This window comes from Panthera leo, chromosome D2 (assembly GCF_018350215.1).
Source record: "Panthera leo isolate Ple1 chromosome D2, P.leo_Ple1_pat1.1, whole genome shotgun sequence".
Lineage (NCBI taxonomy): Eukaryota > Metazoa > Chordata > Mammalia > Carnivora > Felidae > Panthera > Panthera leo.
In genome coordinates, this window is record NC_056689.1 from 44,730,245 (window position 1) to 44,749,781 (window position 19,537).

Consider the following 19,537-nt stretch of genomic DNA (forward strand, 5'->3'; position numbering starts at 1 on the left):
CATTTTTTACTTTTTAACCAATAGAACAAGGTACGTTTTAGTATTTTCCTACATCTCAGACGCCCAGATCCTAGGTGATGTGTTTCTCTGCACAAGTTGTGATGCGATGGACACAAGATGGCATAAGACAACTGCGAAGTGGTCAAGCCTTGCTTTTACAGTCCTGCCCCTCCTCCCGGCAATCTGTCACACTCCTGAGTCGAGTACCCTTTCCTTTAGGCAGCTTCTAAACCTCATGAAGTCTGACTTCCCCAAAGTTACTCTCCTTCCATATAACTCTCCTACTTGGAAGGATTCATTCCACATTCTAGCCTCATCCTCTGACAAAAGGGCTCTACCATCCCCATTTGCTCATGATGTCCATTCCTTTAGAGTGACATACTTCGAGGATGTCAGTAAAGATTTGTTTAATCATACTGCTTTTCTCCCAAGGTATCAATGACAAATTGCTCCTGAATCCTTCTGGTGGTTATCTACAAAAGTATTTTAGCAATATCAAGGGTCAAGTAACCTTGTTGGCTCAAATAACAATTCCAGTTGGAGAAGGGCTATTGGCAAGGAGCAAGTATGAGGAATATAGTTTGTAAATCAGAAATGTACCATGATACATTGCTTCTCAAAAACCTCAATTCATCTAGACAGCCTAAGGTGAGACAGCTCTCTCTACCCAACGCCAAAGTCACAAAATATTATTAGGCTTGTGAGTTTTCTATTCCACACAAAAATCGACATTCAGATCACAAATAGTTCCTGAGTTGCAGAAAAATTCTCAAATATCTTACAGAGAACAGGTCTGAAAGTCCATACCTTGTAGAACATGTAAATACCCTCAGGAAAGCTAAAATGCCATCACTCAATCCCATAATAGTATAAAGAAGGTGAAAAACTGGCTGGAGAGTGCAGTTGCTTTAACAGAGCATGAGCAAGAGCTGAAAGGGCAATTCTGGTGCCTGATACACTAGGGGAATAAAAGGAGGGAGACATCAGGTTATTGCAAGGGAACTTCACCATTTGCAAAGGTGGTACCTAAACTCACACAGCAGAATTAGCATCAACCTTCACAAGCTTTAAAAAAAAAAAAAAGACACAAGGAGAGAACACCTCTTAACTCATTCTATGAGGCCAGTATTATCCTGATATCATAGACATTGCAAGAAAAGAATCCTACAGACCAATATCCCTTAGAACACACACATGCATACACACACACACACACACACACACACACACACACACACACACACACAATTTATGAAAGAACTTGTCAGAAGTGGTATAAATCTGTGCATTGAAGACTACAAACTACTACTGAAAGACCTTAAAGGACGCCCGAGTCCGTGGACAGTCAGTATTCCTGGACTGGAGCACTCACCATGGTGAGGACGGCAACATCCCTATGAAAACCCCAGCTGACCGTTTTTGCAGAAACTCAAAAGCTAATCCTAAATGCACACAATGTGACAGGGCCAGGACTCCAAGCCAGCTTTAACTCATACTCTCAAACTGTGTGGAAAGAGAAGTTGGAGAAGAATGGAGAAATGACACCAGTTCCAGAAGTTTGCTCAGGACCAGTTCTGTCCTGGGGGAAGAGAAAGAACTCCTTCACCTCCCTCTACGTGCCACAATCGGGTTAGCTGCAGTGTGAGGCAATGAGGCCTCAGTACTTAAACCAAGGAGTCAAACTGCTTCTAACTTTTGGAATTATAAGGTACTTGACAATATAAATGTAGAGAAAATTAGCTGGTTATACTCTAGATAAGGGCAATAAATACAACTGAATAAGTCTGAAACCACTCAAGACCATTAAATATGTTTGTGACTTAAGCTAAGAGGAAATACGATATAAAAATCATGAAGGCTATCAACAAGCTGAACATGACAGCAGTTCCCCAAATCTCAGAAGTAGTGGGCATTTCCGTAAAGGAGGCAGTCAACTCCAGCTACCCAGTGCCTTGCTTTGCTGCTATGGTGGTAGTATGAGCTCACAGCAGTGCTAAGGGGGAGGCATGCCAGGAATCCACATGCCTTTTGTTTGTTTACTTACAAATTTTTTTTTTAATGTTTATTCATTTTTGAGAGACAGAGAGAGAGAGAGCAGGGGAGGGGCAGAGAGAGAAGGAGACACAGAATCCAAAGCAGGTTTGAGGCTCTGAGCTCTCAGCACAGGGGCTCGAACCCACCAACTGCGAGATCAAGACCTGAGCCCAGGTTGGATGTCCAACCAACTGAGCCACCCAGGCGCCCCCCACCCCTGCATGCCTTTTAAACGATGAAAGACATATTGAATCTGGTAAAGTTCTAGTGTTAACTTTTATTTATTTCTATGCTAGTTTATTTATTTCACGTCCTTTTTTTTTTTCCCTAAAAAGAGGGCATTTCAAAATAAACATATCTTAAGTTCATAGGAACCTGTCAACCAACAGTTGGGAGAATATTGGGGAGTAAAAACACAGGGGCTGGAAAACAGAGAAAGAGTAGATTTTCTTTCTTATTTTAGTCAGTCTTCTTTATGTTACAAGGGCAAACATTCTATTAAATATTTTTTTTTTATTTAAACAAATTAGAATCCCTCTAGATCAACAAAAGAAATATAAAGATTTAATTTGCTTGAAAATTAAAGATTAAATGAATATTTATACATCACAGCAAAGAATTCACATCTCATATGAAAGAGCACATGAGATAGATGACAGTATGATACGGAAATATCAAGCCAGTGAAGATCAGCACCTCAGAGATCTAGTGTTTGAGGAAAGGGCCTAGTAACAAACATTAGAAGCCCCAGGAACCCTCCAAACCAGCCAGTGATGGCAGCGTGAGCTATTAGTGTAAGGCCCCTCACCTCCCAGCCTGTGCCCACTGTGCTGAACCTCCGATTCCAAAGGCATCAGATTTCCCACTGCTTTCAGAACAGGATCACTACTGTGAAAGTGATTTCTACATATTAAAAAAAATGTTTATAATACAGGTATTATTCAGTTCCTAGAATCTTTCTGGACATCACAACAGAGATTGTACAAGGAGACGAGGTGGAAGCGATCCGTCTGGTGTCCATACTGCATAGTGAGAACCTGAACTTTGCTATTAGAGATGTATCAAAAACAGGCCCATGTACGTCCACCATATTTGTCACAGAACCCAGCTTTTCAGAGTAAAAGGGCAGTTCTACCCATGTACACACAGGTAAAAGCAGGAGTTTACCTTAAGAACATTACTTTTTAGATGTTCCTACTCTGTGGAAACCTGCATGGTAATACGTACCAATAAAGCCCTTCTTTGCCAGCTCCATCGTAAACCTCCTTGTGATCTTTTCTAATTCATTATCCTATAAAGGAAAAACATGAAAACAAAACAACAATGAAACAAATGTTTTTGACAGAAAACCACCGGTGGAGATAGGTAATAGTTGGATTTTCTATTTATAGGACATTTTCACCTATCTTCTTGTGTAATCCTCAAAGCTCATAAAGCAGGCATTTACATTTTAAAGATGAGAAAATGACAGATCACAAATTAGGTCATATAAACAACAGACAGTAGAATTAGGGCTCAGATCCCAGTTCCTGTTCTCTTTGTATTAATATAGGACCCTATGAGCAATCCCTATGGTATATTTTCATTTAAATGGTTAATCTCAAAAAGAATGAAATCATACATGTTATGTTTGTAACAGATGTTACTTTGGTGCTGTAAAGTATAGTAATGGCTTAAATTAACTTGGAACTGATAGGATAAACAATAAGATTTTTACTGAATTAAGACATTTGTCATTGGACCTTGATAACCCAACACAAAAATCTCATAGTAATATATACTATATTTATATAGAACATATTTATATTTATGTTATAGAATACATAACATGGATATAAATGCCTAAGAATATGAAGGTATTAACTACCTTCTAACCAAATGAGAAAATGAAAAAGGACATTGATCATTGATGTTAAGCCAGGTGACCTTTATATGGCACAACACTCAATGTGTTAATTCTTTACTTGTTTTTCCATTCCTTTAAAAAGCAATAGGGGCCATTAATCTCACTGATATGGGGGACACACAGAAGCCCAGTAATTACAAGTCCCCCATCAGTGTATCATGTGCACAAATGTCATTTTGTTACTTACAGTATAGTTCTTGGGATTAATCTTAACACCAGCCTTGGCACCCCCAAATGGCACATCTGGAAGAGAAGGCTGCAAGTTGTTATTCCAGACAAAGGATAAAAAAATTAAAGATGCAGAAAGTACTATGCAATGTATAAATATGACACTTTAAGCTTTAGTTTAAAAAAATTCAAGAAATAAACCCACATCAATCTCTTCTAAAATGTTGTACTTTAACTAAAACTCTAGAGGAACAGAAATGATAAGGCTAGGCAAGTTACGATGTGTAATCAGTGTGCTTTCCTAATTCTAAAAGAAAAAAACATTTATTCCCCTTCTACTATGATTTGGTCTTATTTACAGTGTACAGAAAGGGATTTAAAAAAAAGATCTACACTTCAAGAAAATCCAATTGATTCCTATAACATGTCCTCCATTAAAAAAAAAAAAAAAAGACTAACTCTTAATTAAGGCTAATTGAAAAATGGTGTGGGCATTAAACTGTGCACCTTGAATAACATCCTAACAGTAACCCTGTATGTAAACATATTTCCCCAAGCGCCATTAGGTGGCAACAAAGGAGATCACTTACCAACCACAGCACACTTGTAGGTCATCAGAGAAGCCAGGGCTTTCACTTCATCTACACTCACATCAGTGCTGTAACGGATACCTGAGGGGGTGAGAAAGAAGGGGATGCATTTAGAACACCCTTCTGGCAGGTTAAAAAAAAAAAAGTGCTAGAAATTGAACTGTCCACACTTTTTGCATTTCAATACCTTGGTTATTTCCAAGAACACTTAAAGAAACTTATGATACAAAGTCAAGGGAAATCTAAGGAGTCACCTAGCAAGAGCCAAAGAATGAGCACTGAATTTAAGTATTTGGACAGTTATGAGCGAAAGACTGGTGTTGGAGTGCAGTTTCTGTGTTCTGGTACAAGCTCAGGATGAGACCATGGAGCAGGGCTCCTGGGGATTAAGAGGTGAATGGAGCACAGTCCTGTCCTCTGGGGACTGACAGCCCAGTGGGAAAAACCAGTAACTATGATTCCACAAGACAAAAACCACCTTCAAATGAATGTTACACTTTTAGGAAGGCAATTAACTCCGGGAAGGCTTTAAAATTTTTCTTTTATGTTTTGACTTAGGTGATTTGGTAGCAAGGAGCTCAAAAATTTTGCTTTCTGATAGCATACAAATATGAGCAAATGGATAGTCAACAGATTGATTCAATCTAATATTAGATGTCTAAATAGAAGTTCTGGCTTCAAACGAGTACACCCAGATGTCCCAGTCTCTTCCTCCCTTCATTCACTGTCAGCCTGTCAACCAAGAGACGAGAAGGTGACAAGTCATTTCTTTTTCTTGGAGATGAGCAATTCCCTCTATCCTTTCTGCAAGGATGGCAGAAGGCCAAGCGACAGACAACTAACTGTCTCAATGCGCCTGTACTTGGTAGTGTTAGGTGTTTGGTAGAGTGGACGTGGAAAGTGAGTATGTCCACTACTTTGGTTTTGTGGGTCCTGGGCATTCACCCTCCCAAGTTTTTCAGGGTTAGGCCACCCTTTGTCCTCTGCAGTTCACTGTTTCTCAACCCAAAGGAAGAAGGCCAGGGTGAGGTTAATGTCTGCATGCTACCTGGCGCTCCCTGGCACAATGTGTGTTTGTGAGTGATGAAGGATTCTTGAATGACGCTGGGTACAACTTCCACTGAGTTACAGTAATGGGGGGCCTCGGGGACATCTCTTAAAGAATTTTGGGAACAAATGTTTTTCAGATAGCAATATACAATATCTCAAACTGGTGGTTGGAGAAAACTTCCCTAGTCATTTTAATTTTTTTAAATGTTTATTTTTGAGAGAGAGCAGCATGAGTGAGCAGGGGAGGGACAGAGAGAGAGAGAGAGAGAGAGAGAGAGAGAGAGAGAGGAGAGGACAGACGATTTCAAATAGGCTCTGTGCTGACAGCAGAGAACCCAATGTGGGGCTGGAACTCATAAACCACGAGATCACGACCTGAGCCAAAGTCAGATGCTTAACTGACTGAGCCACCCAAGCAAGCCCCCCCGTCCCCATCATTTTTAAAAGATGGCTTCTTGTATATTTCTGCAAACATCTATCTAAACAAAATGATATCTTTTCCAATTAGCAATAAATAACTGCACCTTGGATAAACCTCACTGGCTATGATACTGCCACTGCACAAAGCTAAACGCCAATGATACGACTTAAGAGAATTTTATCTGTGGTACATAGATCATAAAGAGCAAATTCTAAAGCTGAACATATTTCTTTAGCGTATTAGAAAAATAAAATGATTATATTTAGAAAAGGGAGCTCTTGGAACAAATTTACTTGTTAATGAAATTTTAGAATAAGGAAGGACAATTTTTTTAATGCTTATTTAGTTTTGAGAGAGAGAGAGAGCAGGGGAGGGGCAGAGAGGGAGGCAGAGAATCTGAAGCAGGCTGTGCACTGTCAGCGCAAAGCCCAACATGGGGCTTGAACTCATGAACCGTGAAATTGTGACCCGAGCTGAAGATGCTCAACCAAATGAGCCACCCAGGTGCCCCAAGAAGGGATAGTCTTTTTAAAGATAGACCAGCTACCTGTTGCTTTAGAGCTTGCTTCCCTATTTTGTTCAGGCCTCTATTAAAACTTTCTTCATTCCAAGAGGCCTTCCCTGACCACCTTCTTTAAAACAGCACCTTTCTGGGGCGCCTGGGTGGCGCAGTCGGTTAAGCGTCCGACTTCAGCCAGGTCACGATCTCACGGTCCATGAGTTCGAGCCCCGCGTCAGGCTCTGGGCTGATGGCTCAGAGCCTGGAGCCTGTTTCCGATTCTGTGTCTCCCTCTCTCTCTGTCCCTCCCCCCGTTCATGCTCTGTCTCTCTCTGTCCCAAAAATAAATAAACGTTGAAAAAAAAAAAAAATTTTAAAACAGCACCTTTCTCATTCCTACTCTCTAGCCCCCTCTACGTTAATGTTTTACCACTGACTTTATATTATAGATTTGTTTACTGTCTTGGCTTCCCCACGTGGGAAGTTATCACCATGAGGACAGACTGTGTTTTGTTCAATGCTTCAATTCCTGGTCCCTAAAATAGAAAATGGCATGCGTGTATCAGGCACGCAAATACAGGATGATTAAATATATGAATATTTCTTGACTCTTAAAACTTAAGGTATTAAGACAGAAAAACCGTAGTCTCTAAAAATTCTGACAGGCCTATAAGTTCTGAACAATTCACAATACACTGCATGTATTACAAAAGGACTATAAAGCAGTAAGAGGCAAAAGCACCAGGTCCTAAAAAGTACTCCAGAAAAAAAAAAAAAATTTGTAAGTAATATTACGACTAAACATTTGTTTCTTTAAATTTTTTTTTTAACGTTTTTATTTTATTTTTGAGACAGGGAGAGACAGAGCATGAGCAGGGGAGGGTCAGAGAGAGGGAGACACAGAATCTGAAACAGGCTCCAGGCTGTGAGCTGTCAGCACAGAGCCCAACGCGGGGCCCGAACCCACGGACTGCAAGATGACCTGAGCCGAAGTCGGCCGCTTAACCGACTGAGCCACCCAGGCACCCCAACATTTGTTTCTTTAAGGCAAAATTGGGGGGTGGCTCAGTCAGTTAAGGGTCCGATTCTTGATTTCAGTGCAGGTCACGATCTCATGGTTGTGAGGCTGAGCCCTGAGTTGGGCTCTATGCTGAGTGTGAAGCCTGCTAAAGATCCTCTCTCTCTCTCTCAAAAATAAGAAAAAAATTTGGCTTAAACACTAAAATATGTTTTGCGGCGCCTGGGTGGCTCAGTTGGTTAAGTGTCCGACTTCGGCTCAGGTCATGATTTTGCGGTCCGTGAGTTATAGCCCCGCGTCGGGCGCTGTGCTGACTGCTTCGGATTCTGTGTCTCCCTCTCTCTCTGACCCTCCCCCGTTCATGCTCTGTCTTTCTCTGCCTCAAAAATAAATAAACGTTAAAAAAAAAATTAAACACTAAAATATGTTTTTAAAAATCAGTGAAAATGCTACTATGCAATGTGGCAAATGCCTCAGTGAAGGCCGTGCTAGGCCAGTGATCTGGGCTGGGTACTTCCTGACCAAGTGGACCCAGCTCAGTGGCAACTACTGTGGTGACTGCACTTGCTTACCTGGGGAGGCACAGCCTCTGTTCTCAGGTTTCATCAAGACCGCACAGGACAATGCACGTGAAGCAGCTGACATGGTCAATAGTTCAATCTCGGCTATATTATCACTGCTATTGTAAGTATTAGAAAGCAGTGGCAGATAACAAAGAAATCTATGTCTTAAAAAGGCTAAACTTATAGGAGTTTAAACAGACAGCTTAATAAACCTTGATTTCATTACTTTAAGATAAATTCATGAGGGCAGAATAGTCTGCTATTGAGAATTAGCATTTCTATCATACACAAAGCACTTTCTTCTTGCTCGTTTAGAGTCTGTGGAAGTAGTCATTAAGTTATTTTAATTTCCCTTTCTTTTTAAAAAAATTTTAAATGTTTATTTTTGAGAGAGAGAGAAAGGGGGGAGGGGGAGGGAGAGAGAGAGAGAGAGAGAGAGAGAGAGACAGAGAGAGAGAGAACGTGAGCAAGGGAGGGGCAGAGAAAAAGGGAGACACGGAATCTGAAGCAGACTCCAGGCTCTGTGCTGTCAGCGCAGAGCCTGATGCGGGCTGGAACCCACCACCAAGAGATCATGACCTGAGTCGGACACTTAACCGACTGAGCCACCCAGGCGCCCCCAATTTCCCTTGCTTTCTTTAAAAATATTCCATTAGTTTCAGGTGTTCCACATAGTGACTGGGCAATTCTATATACTACAGCATGCTCACAAGTGTAGCTACCATTTTTCTTGCTTTCTTAAGGGAAGGGAAAAGTTACTTTCCCTTATCCAGTGTTTCAAACTAATACATTCGGTGGGAAACTAAACACAGCCTGAAACAGTAACATTTACAAATCTGATTATAATCCTGTTATTCTAGACATTGATGCTAATTAGAAACTGGACCCCTCCTAGTACAAGACAGTGTAAACAAAATGCCTATGTTACTGCAACAGTTCTAGAACCATGAGTCAGAAACTGTGTATGTATAACAAAAAAACATGTTTCCACTGGATGGAACCCAGGCATTCTTGTGTGTAAAGTGAAATTTTCTTTCCGAGCCACACCCAATCAGAAAACTCAACTGCAAGATACAGAAGAGAAGTAGTTACATAAATTACCTTTCACATCAGCATTTTCTGCAGGCTATGAGCCAAGAAAGGCTTCTAGTGAACTGAGGCAAGGGAGGGGTAATAAGGAAAGGAGCAGAAGAGTTAGTGGGGCGGGGAAGCTCTGGAGCAGAGGAAGGAGGAGGCAGGGAGGTACCCAGAAAGGAATGCAGGTGGTCGGTTACTGCCTGGGCTAAAGAAAAAATAGGTTTTCATTTCAACTTTCTGATTAATCAGTGATACATAAATGTTGTTACTTCTGGAAGCTGGCAGACATACCAGCACAAGGTTACTTAACTGTTAGTCTGGAAAACAAAACAAAACAAAACAAAACAAAACAAAAAAAACCCCAAAACCCTTCAAGGATAGCCGTAAGTAAAATACTCTGTGTTGTAACAATGCTTGAGATGAAACAAACTCCCTCCAGTACAGGAGCTTACACCTAAGGGAAGGCTAGTTGCTTTGCTTCTCATGGGACTGGAAACCAAAGATAATTACTAAAAATATGTGGTCACCTAAAAATTCCTAAACACATTCTGATGGACACTAAGAGTATGACCACAAAAAAGAAGCCACTCTCTACTATATCTGTAAATCCAATGGATTATGAGATATTAGCACAACTGGGGTATGTGAGGGACAAATGATGCCACATACTTGACGTGACACTGACTACCTGGAGTTAGGGCAGACCTCAGACTACTGCAAAGTTGTAAAGGAGGGGGGAAACGTAGCATTTCTGAATACCTACCACATTTGAAGAACACAGAATTTGAAAACAAAGTCGTTCAATAAAGCCAAATGACAGGTAAGAACACACATGCACAGAAGAAAACCAAGAAACCTTAAAATATTTTAAAACAAAGTGAAGCAAGAAGGATCTTATTTGCAGTCTGAATGTTTTCACTTTTCGTAACAGCAAGCCTTTACTTCTCTTCTGTGGGGTGGCAGGGAAGGCTAAAAGTGAGCAGGGCCGATAGGGATAGGATGGGGGCACAAGGGCAGAAACTAAAAGGGCCAAGAATTTTATTCCAGAAATGGAAAGGAGTAAATTAGGTTTTTTTCTATTCTAAAGTCCTGTAGCACTACCCATTAGCCCATGTTGCAGCTGGCATTGCTAGTGTCTGGGAAGAGACGGATGGGGTCTGTGAGCGACAGCGCTGGTAGGTATCACGACAGAGGCGGATGCTTTCAATGAAAAGCAGAGTCCACAGCTGGCAGAACTAGAAAGGAAATGGGGTGATTACGCAGGTATGGACCACACGGCAGATGTCCTTAGAGATAAGGACCCCCAAATCAAGACCCCTTTCTCACTGGCCCACAGAGTAACCTGTACTTCCAGTTCGCCAGCGGAAACTGAACACCACCCATGACTGTTTATTATTTATCAAACCTGGTAGAGCTGGAGGAAGGGTTGGTGGTAGAAGTCTGAAATCAGACCTCTTATTCTGAGGAGTAATTAACTCTACCACATAGTTATTTTGAGCTAACTGGTATCCAGATGTTTCAAAAGAACATTAATAAAATGCAGACATCTGCACACTACACAGCACAAAGCATTTCTCTGCCTTTTGACTTAATGACCAAAGATATTCCTTACTACACCAGGTTTTTCTAGGAGAAATCAAAATCAAAAGCAAAAATTAGCTAAAGCTGCTATAGTGATGAAGAAACCACACCAGTTCCTTACTTTGAAAAATTTCAGTGAAAACCACAACTGAGTAGCTTGAATTTTTTTCCTTTTGCAAGCTGACTCAAAACCAAAAACATACAAAAAAGCTCCTAGCAACTAAGTCACCATTGTTTTTTTCTGTGATGAATCATTAATGAAACACATTCATGACAATTTAAATGGTTTTAAAAATTACTTGAGCCTGGATCTTTTAATAGGTCTTTGATTTATTTATCACAAATTCAATTTCCAACTGCATTCTCTCACTTTTCAGAAAACCAAGAGTTCTACCACAAGCACAGAACTCACAGAAAAGCATAAAGACCTCAGAACTCTTGAAATGCATGCCCTAGCACTCTTGCCATTTACTCACGAGAACATCTTTTCTCACTTAATACTAATATAATTTCCTAACGTGTAACAGAGTAACATAATTACAAATGAGGAGAGGAGGGCAAGGGGCAGTGGGGAACTGGGACCCTCCAGCATGTAATGACCTCGGAAAACATGGGAAGTCTCAGACAAAAATTCAGTTGGCACTGCAAGAAGCAGGCCACATAGGAACGAAGGAATATCATACCCTTTAACTGCTTTTGACAGTGTCCATGTCTATGTAGGAAGGCAAGGAACCAAACACTTAAAGAGACAAACTTCATAATAAGTTCTGGGAAGCATATGTTTAGCTGATGTTGGAGAAATGAAAAGGACATTTCACTTCTTCTTTTCATTAACATTAAAAAATTATACAACACATATGTGTATGCGTTCATCAAAACTTAAAAACAAAAAATTGGAAGTCTCCCCTGACCTCCCATTACATACCACTATGTAATCCCAGTCTTCTCTTATGGGGGACTGTTCTTGGTGATTGAAGTGGGTATATATAGATCCTTCCAAATAATTTGCATGCATTTAAGTACATATTATTTATAGGACACAGAGTTCTGTTATGTGCCTAAGTATTGAACTTCCTGCCCAATGGATGGAGGAAGGATTACACATTAAGAGGGGGATCTTGTTCATTTTTTTCATTGACTTATTGGGATAATAGCAGTAAACTTAGCCACACCTTCCTACCAAACCGGTCTTGGAAATGATGCCTAGTAAAAGTGGTGAATATAAAACCGGACAACACTTAGTAAAACATAACGATAACCTGTTATAAAAAGGTTCAAAGGGTAAAGTATTGAAATTACAGATATCCAGTTTCATATAAATTATTTACAAGTCTAGGTGATATTTGAGATGGTTCTGAAGAGGAAGAAGAGAATTAAAGGGAGAAAGGAGATAAGGGATAGATGGGCACTACAGGTAGAGCGACTATATGTTGCAAGAGTAAGATCGGGAAAATATCTATGCCTGTATTTCCAAGTTTTGCTAAGGATCATTTTACACCAAATCTCCTTTATTTTCAAAATCCAGTCTTCTTTCCTAATAATAATATCACCTTTTCTTCCTAACAGTGCCTCAGGCTAGAAACTTGAGTTATCTTTGACTTTTCTCTCCTTCATTGATACATCCTACCTGTTGGGGAATACTGTCCTTCCTTCAAAATGTTTTTAGCTGCCCTTTGCTTTTCATTTCTTCTGCTATTACTTATCACCTCATCCTCAGCTCCTCTGCAGCCTAGCTCTCCTGGATTTACCATTATGCACCCAACAAGCATAAAGGGAAAAAGCTGTTTCTGCTCGCATACTTCTGACACCATATGTGCGGGTTTTCCATACCAACAACCAGCTCTCTAATTCTCTGTGGACACCAACTGGTTGTCATACACAATTTAATTCAATTTTGACACTGACTACCTGGAGTTAGCACAGACCCCACAGATTAAGGGCTTAGTTCCACAAGACTGGCCTTCATTTTAATCTCAACTATTGGGTGCCCACAGTACCCATACTTTTGTCCAACTTGGCTGGACGCTCCCACACCCTTTCCTCAGGTTTAATAATTTGCTATCATGGCTCACAGAACTCAAGTAAACACTTTACATATGTTTAATGGTTTATTATCAGGGTCCTGAGCACAGGAGCCTATCTCTAGGTAACAGGTGCACCGTCCTCCTGACACATGGAGGTATCCGGAAAGCTCTCAGAACCTAGTGGTTTACGGATTTTTATGAAGGCTTCCTCACAGAGGCATGATGGGTGTTAACTCAATGTCCAACTCTTTTCCTTTCCATGGAGGGCGGGGGATGGGGCTGAAAGTTCTAGGCTACTAATCATGGTTTAGTCTTTCTAGTCACCAGCTGCCATCCTGAAGCTATCCAGGAACCCAGCAAGAAGTGCCTCATTAGAACAAAAGATGCTCCTATCACCCAGGAAATTCCAAGGGATTTAGGAGCTCTATATCAGGAACTGGAGTCCAAGACCAAATATTAGGACAAAGGAGGCTCCAAGCACCCCCATCACTCAGGAAATTTCTGCTCGCATACTTTGGTAGGAAAGAGGAGCTGAGGATGAGGTGATAAGTAATAGCAGAAGAAATGATTTTAAGAGCTCTATGTCAGGAATTGGGAGCAGAGACCAAATAAATATTATGTCATAAAACCTCATTTTCCACTATTTATAAACACACAGTCTGTCCCTATGACTCCATCACACACAGTCCTGCATCTTGTCTGGGCTGAATCAGTCACCGCCTTTATTTCTCTTTATCTAAAATGACCTTTCAGGGCGCCTGGGTGGCTCAGTCAGTTAAGTGACTGACTTCGGCTCAGGTCATGATCTCAAGGTTTGTGGGTCTGAGCCCCGCGTTGGGCTCTGGGCTGAACACCTGGTCAGAGCTTGGAGCCTGCTTCAGATTCTGTGTCTCCTTCTCTCTCCGCCCCTCCCCGCTTGTGCTCTGTCTCACTTTCTGTCTCTGTAAATAAATGTAAAAAAAAAAAAATTTTTTTTTTAAATGACCTTTTCCCCCATCCAACTCCTATCCAGCCTTCCCTACCTGCAGATCAAGACTGTCTCTCCCTGGTATCTCCTTTGAACTCCTATTGTAGCAATGCATTGTTTAGTGTTTTCAACTGTGTCATTTATTGACTGTTCCTGGGAAAGGAAAATGTAGAAATAGAATACTGAACTAAAAGCAAAAGAAGAATGATATAGATACCAGAAGGGATTTGGGATTCTGCTCTATTTTGAGGAAATCAATTAAAAACATTTTAAGAAAAAAAAAATCAGCTTTGTTTTCTTCTTCTTTTTTAAAGCTTTCTTGTGAATAGTTCCCTTAGCAAAGAGCAGGGTACCTGACACAGAGTAGGCAATTAAAAGACCTGTAATGAACAGGTTAACTATCAGAAATCCCCATGAGCTAAGGAATGTTCCTTAATCAAGCATAAAGTTTAAAGCTCTTGCCTGCAGAGAAAATGAACACATAATGGAAAAACTGATTTATTTGGAATATAGTCTATAGCTCATATAGCTTATTCAGTAAACCCCCAATGGGGGTACTATCACCCTTGACTATTCCCTTGCTGTTTCTCTCTTGCTAAAAGGGATTAAAAAAAAAAAAAAAAAAAAAAAAGAGTCCTAAATCCTACTAAGGCTCAAATGTACAAAATGTTTTGAAGGCCTGTGTTCACATATTTATGATAACGATACGTGGGCAAAAGGAGTCATATTACTGACAACCTTTATAATTTCCATTTGTGTCATCTTTCACATTTTCCTCTAGCCAAGAAGCAATTCAGAAAAGTTAAAAGGTCTGACAGACTTTCTCCAAGAATAAATAACCAGGAGAAATAGCAATTCATTACAAACTATAACTTCTTCGTTTTTAAGGAATAGACACTCAGAAGCAAGCCGTGTTAAAATGAGTCCACTGAAAACCCTTAAAGATACATGTCATACACTTTGGCAGAGAAATGAGCCACCGTTCAACACCAGAGCTCTTCAAACCTCTTTCAGTAGAAAACTCTAAAATGTTCTTCCATTGCCTAAGTAACTGGAATAAGTAGGCCCATAAGGATATCATATACGAGTGAGTTCTACATGCACACTTGTTAGCATATACTTGTTTTTTCTAGGAAGAAGGCAGGCCTTCTAATAACCTTTAACACATTTCGAATGAGCCCCAGTGTTGGGAATTATCGTGTGGATGGCATGGTTCTCAATCACTGCTTATGATACAATGTATAATTTTTTACATGAAAGCCCCCAGAAAATAATTATTAAGAAAGTGGGTGCTGGAGTCAGAGGATGGGACTCTTAACAGGGCCCAACTCCACTAGGTAACTAGGTGTGTAACCTTACCAGGAGTCCTCCACTTTTCAGCCTTGGTATTTGCATTTGAAAATCAGGGCCAACAGTGTATCTCATGAGGTTGTTATGAGGGATAAAAGCGATGATGCATGAAAAGCTCTTAGCAAAATGCCTGGTATACACGGAGAACGCAATAAATGTTAGATGTTAGGTTATCCTTTGCTTTCCAGTTGACCTTTGTGGAGGCAGGATCTCCCAAGTGTTGTTACCTTGTGAAAGGAAACTTAGAAGGTCTCGAAGCAGCCCTTTTCCAGGCTGTCTTTTTGCCCTTTGCAAAACCTTTCCTGCCTTTATCCGTAGTATTTCCTACATTGATGCTTCAGTCTTGATAGTGAGTACTGCAATCTGTATCAATTTCTGCAAAGGGGAAAAAACACTGGTTCCTCAGAATAGCTAGGTCAGTTTTAGATAATGGCTTTGGATTTAAAGTTGTTGACGGTTATTTCCTGGGGAAGAACTGGGGGTAGAGCTGTTTTACTTGTCATTTTACAACTGCTATCACTATATGAATATTTGAAAGACATACATGTATTTTAACAGGAGTTTGTTGGGTGGAGTCATCATGGGCCATTTATAAGTTGATGCTCTTCACTAAGTGATATTAGAGGTTAAAAAGTTTTTTTTGTATTATGAAAATCTAATTATTATGCAAAGTAAACAGGAAAGAACCCCACAACATCCCAGAATTTTTTAGCATCCACAAGCTGATAGTTTAGTCTTTATTGGTTCCTGGCAGAATCCTCAGCACCTTTAACATCACTGGACAAAAACAATTTTCCTAAGCAATCTAAATTATCATCAATAGTTGTAAGGCCAATTTCTTTCCCCTATAAGCCAGAAAGTTCATGTTTAATTCTTATTTCTTATGCTTAAAATTTCAACACTGCAAGTTTTATTGGGGTTTAATATACTGGTGCTTGTCCTCCAATTTTTGATGCCCCAATTCCTGCAATGTGTACTCTGCATAATGAGTGGGCAGCGTCTGTGTTCCTGCGTATGGGGTTCTGAATGCCAAAGTAAACCAGCTACGTGGATTCACACCAAATGACAGCAAGACTGAATGGCGATCTCTTCATTCTCTAGTATATTTGTGAGAGGGGAGCGGTTTAGAGGCTTTGAGCTATTTGGATTCCATGACATTAAAAGGCCTTTATCATGGCAAAACAGTTCTGGATTTAATTAAAAAGTATTAAAAACAACAGCAGTGGCACCACCAACAAAAACCTTAGGGATGAGGGCTAGGGAGAAGAACACATTACAATTACCTTAAAAAAAATTTTTTTTTAAAATGTTTATTCATTTTTGAGAGTGAGAGAGAGAACGCGTGCATGCGAGAGGGGTAGGGGCAGAGAGAGAGAGGGAGACACAGAATCTGAAGCAGGCTCCAGGCTCTGAACTGTCAGCACACAGCCTGACACGGGGCTTGAACCCGTGAGCCGTGAAAGCACGACCTGAGCCGAAGTCACTTGAGCCGAAGTTGGACACCTTGCCAACTGAGCCACCTAGGCACCCCATACAATTACTTGTCTTTTAACTGAATTTTCAGAATGCATTAAATCCTAAATTTAATCTATCTACAAAGGTTACATTTTATCTTGTGGAAGTAGATGCAGACACACAGTCACACTCTGAGAATGTTAGAAAGTGTGAGAGTCTATTCAAAGTTAACCAAGCTTTGGGGTGCCTGGGTGGCTCAGTAGGTTAAGCATCCAACCTCGGCTCAGGTCATGATCTCATTCATGGTTTGAAGGTCTGAGCCCCACACTGGGCTCTGTGCTGACAGCTCAGAGCCTGGAGCCTGCTTCGGATTCTGAGTCTCCCTCTCTCTCTGCCCCTCCCCTGTTCGCACTGTCTCTTGCTCTCAAAAATAAATGTACATTAAAAAAATTGTAAAAAAATAAAAACAAAAAAACAAAGTTACCCAAGTTTTGATGGTTGTCAATTCGACCCAGCAGAAATAAGTCAGAAACGTTTTTCTTTTCAGTGAAGACAGAGGATGTGTCCTTTTAAAACAGTAAAAGTACTTTCTGTAGTGTTGCCCCAAAGTACCATCATCATCAGACAATTATATTCCAGAGGACGAGTGGACTAATACTACACAGACTCCAATCCTGTTGCCTCCCTTGCCCTCCACCCCTGCATCCTGTCCCCCAGAGACAAGAACAAAGCCTGTCTACCTCCCACTGTTTTCTTTTTTTTTTTTTTGCATTTTGGCTCTTAAAAAACAAGTCAATGGGTTAACACAGTTTATACTTTTTTTTTTTTTTTTGATACTGATATTTACAGTTAAACAAAAGATTTAGGGTCAGTATATCAGAGCATTCCATTTACAGTCAATCAACTTCATTTCAATAATGATAACTTTAGAAAGTTCTATGATAGAAGGAAGAATCAGTAACAGAATTTTGGCTTAATAGTTTTAATATGAGGAAAAGAGGTGGGGGAGGACAAGTTGGGAGAGAAAGTTAAATTGCTCCTATATCAATGAATTGCTATTACCAATCTGTACTTCTCCCTCAAAACTGACTTTTAAATGATAAACTTCCTTTCTAAAAAGGTACATGGGTCTCAGGCAGAAGCATGGCCAAAAATATACAGAATTTATTCTGAGAAAGATAACAGGAACAATCACTGATAATGTTTTCAAACATGTAAGAAACTTTGAAGAAGTCTTCTCAAAGCAGAAATTCCCACACTATTCATCTTTGCTGAAAATATTAAGACTGCTCTTAAAACTTCCCTTCAAAGCCTATAGCGTACTCTTTTGCAAATCCTTAATAGGTACCAATCTGATGGTTTCAGGTAAATATGCTTTGCGGGAAAAGAAGCAAAAAAACTAAAATGTATTATTAAATATTTACTTGGAAGAAAGTACACATCAGCCACCCCAGGTCTGAAAACCACCTGTTTCCCTTACACAGATTATAATTAGATTGTTACTTTCAACCTTGAAAATTTTATTTCTGAAAACTCAGGTAGAAGGTCCAGGAAAGATTAGATGCAGAAAACTGAGGGTTATGAAAAGTATGAAGAGGAGCAGACAAGGCTTTTTTGGGTTTTTGTTTGTTTGTTTTTGAGAAGAACTATGGTAGAGAAGGCAGTTGAGGAGGTGAGAGCGAGTGTGTTAAAGTATGCTTAAAAAGGAAAGATTTACTGAAGTCACAGGGATTATTCGAAGCATCCTTAAAAATTTCAATCACCTAATGTATTCTGTATTTCTAAGACCACAATACAACCAAGGAGGTCAACAACTTTCTTACAAGCAAAGCAAAACAAAATAAAGCTTTCATGTTTAATTGGAGACAAAAACTACCAAAAATAAAGTGCTCTTAGAATATGTATTCTCTGCAATGAGATGAAGGTGGCAATGGGGAGAAAGATCCTGGAGTGTTATGAAAGGAAAGCATGTTCAAATTTTGATGATCACCTATTTAGCACACTGTTCATTATGTTAAGCACACTAAAATATTTTTAAGGGCTTTCAGGGCTATATAATCCTCCCAATCTCATCTCCATGATGTCTTTCAAATTCCTTAAGATAATACATTTATCACTTTATAGTGGCCAATTTTCTTACACGTTCTGTTATCTTTCAATGCCTGTTATTAATCATTAGTTGCAAATAGGTTTCTCCATGTTTATATGCTGGGAGTTAATAGTGCTTTTAGTATATGCCTTCTGGTAAATGGGATAAACTGAAGAGAGAACTGTATCTTACACTTCCAGTGCAAGCAAGAGCTACAATAACAGTGTCTCAAGAGGGCTGATGTGATTTGTTGCTAGGTTCAATAATTTGGTACGAAACTGCCGTGGAAACAAGAGGATAAGGACTGACAAACTATGGTAAATTTTAGTTGCTTTAGTGGGTTTGTGGAGTTGTGATTTATAAAGATAGGAGAGGGCTTGGCATATAAAGAACAGGAATGTAAAGAACTTCAGGGAAACTAAATTAGATCCTGCCGGAAATTTACATAGTGGTTTATTTGTGTATCTTTTAAGGGACTGGAAAATACTGCCAGCAGGATAGTAATATAAACTAGACGTCCATTTTAAAGACACATTGCAGTTTAGTATTTGCTAACCTCTCTTCCTCCGTCATCCTTGTTTGCTTTTCTTGGGAGTCTAAACTTGTATTCTTGGTTTAGAGAATAAGGTAGTGGTAGGAAGAAGGAAGGTGATGTAGGAGACTGACTGTGTACCTTTTATGTAATTTTGGAGCTGCAAAGGGAAATTAGAGGTCAAAGTGGTTCAAACATTAGTTTGAGAAGAGG

General features: G+C 39.9%; 1 protein-coding gene across 1 annotated transcript in view; it reads right to left on the reverse strand.

Moving 5' to 3' along the window:
• GLUD1 (glutamate dehydrogenase 1) overlaps nt 1–19,537 on the reverse strand; it is a 38,322-nt gene that overhangs the window by 16,730 nt on the left and 2,055 nt on the right. The window contains exons 2-4 of the mRNA XM_042908125.1: nt 4,699–4,779; nt 4,128–4,183; nt 3,262–3,325 (exon numbers count right to left, since the gene is read on the reverse strand). Of these exons, the coding sequence (XP_042764059.1) occupies nt 3,262–3,325; nt 4,128–4,183; nt 4,699–4,779 (201 nt within the window). The remainder of the gene's footprint in view (nt 1–3,261; nt 3,326–4,127; nt 4,184–4,698; nt 4,780–19,537) is intronic.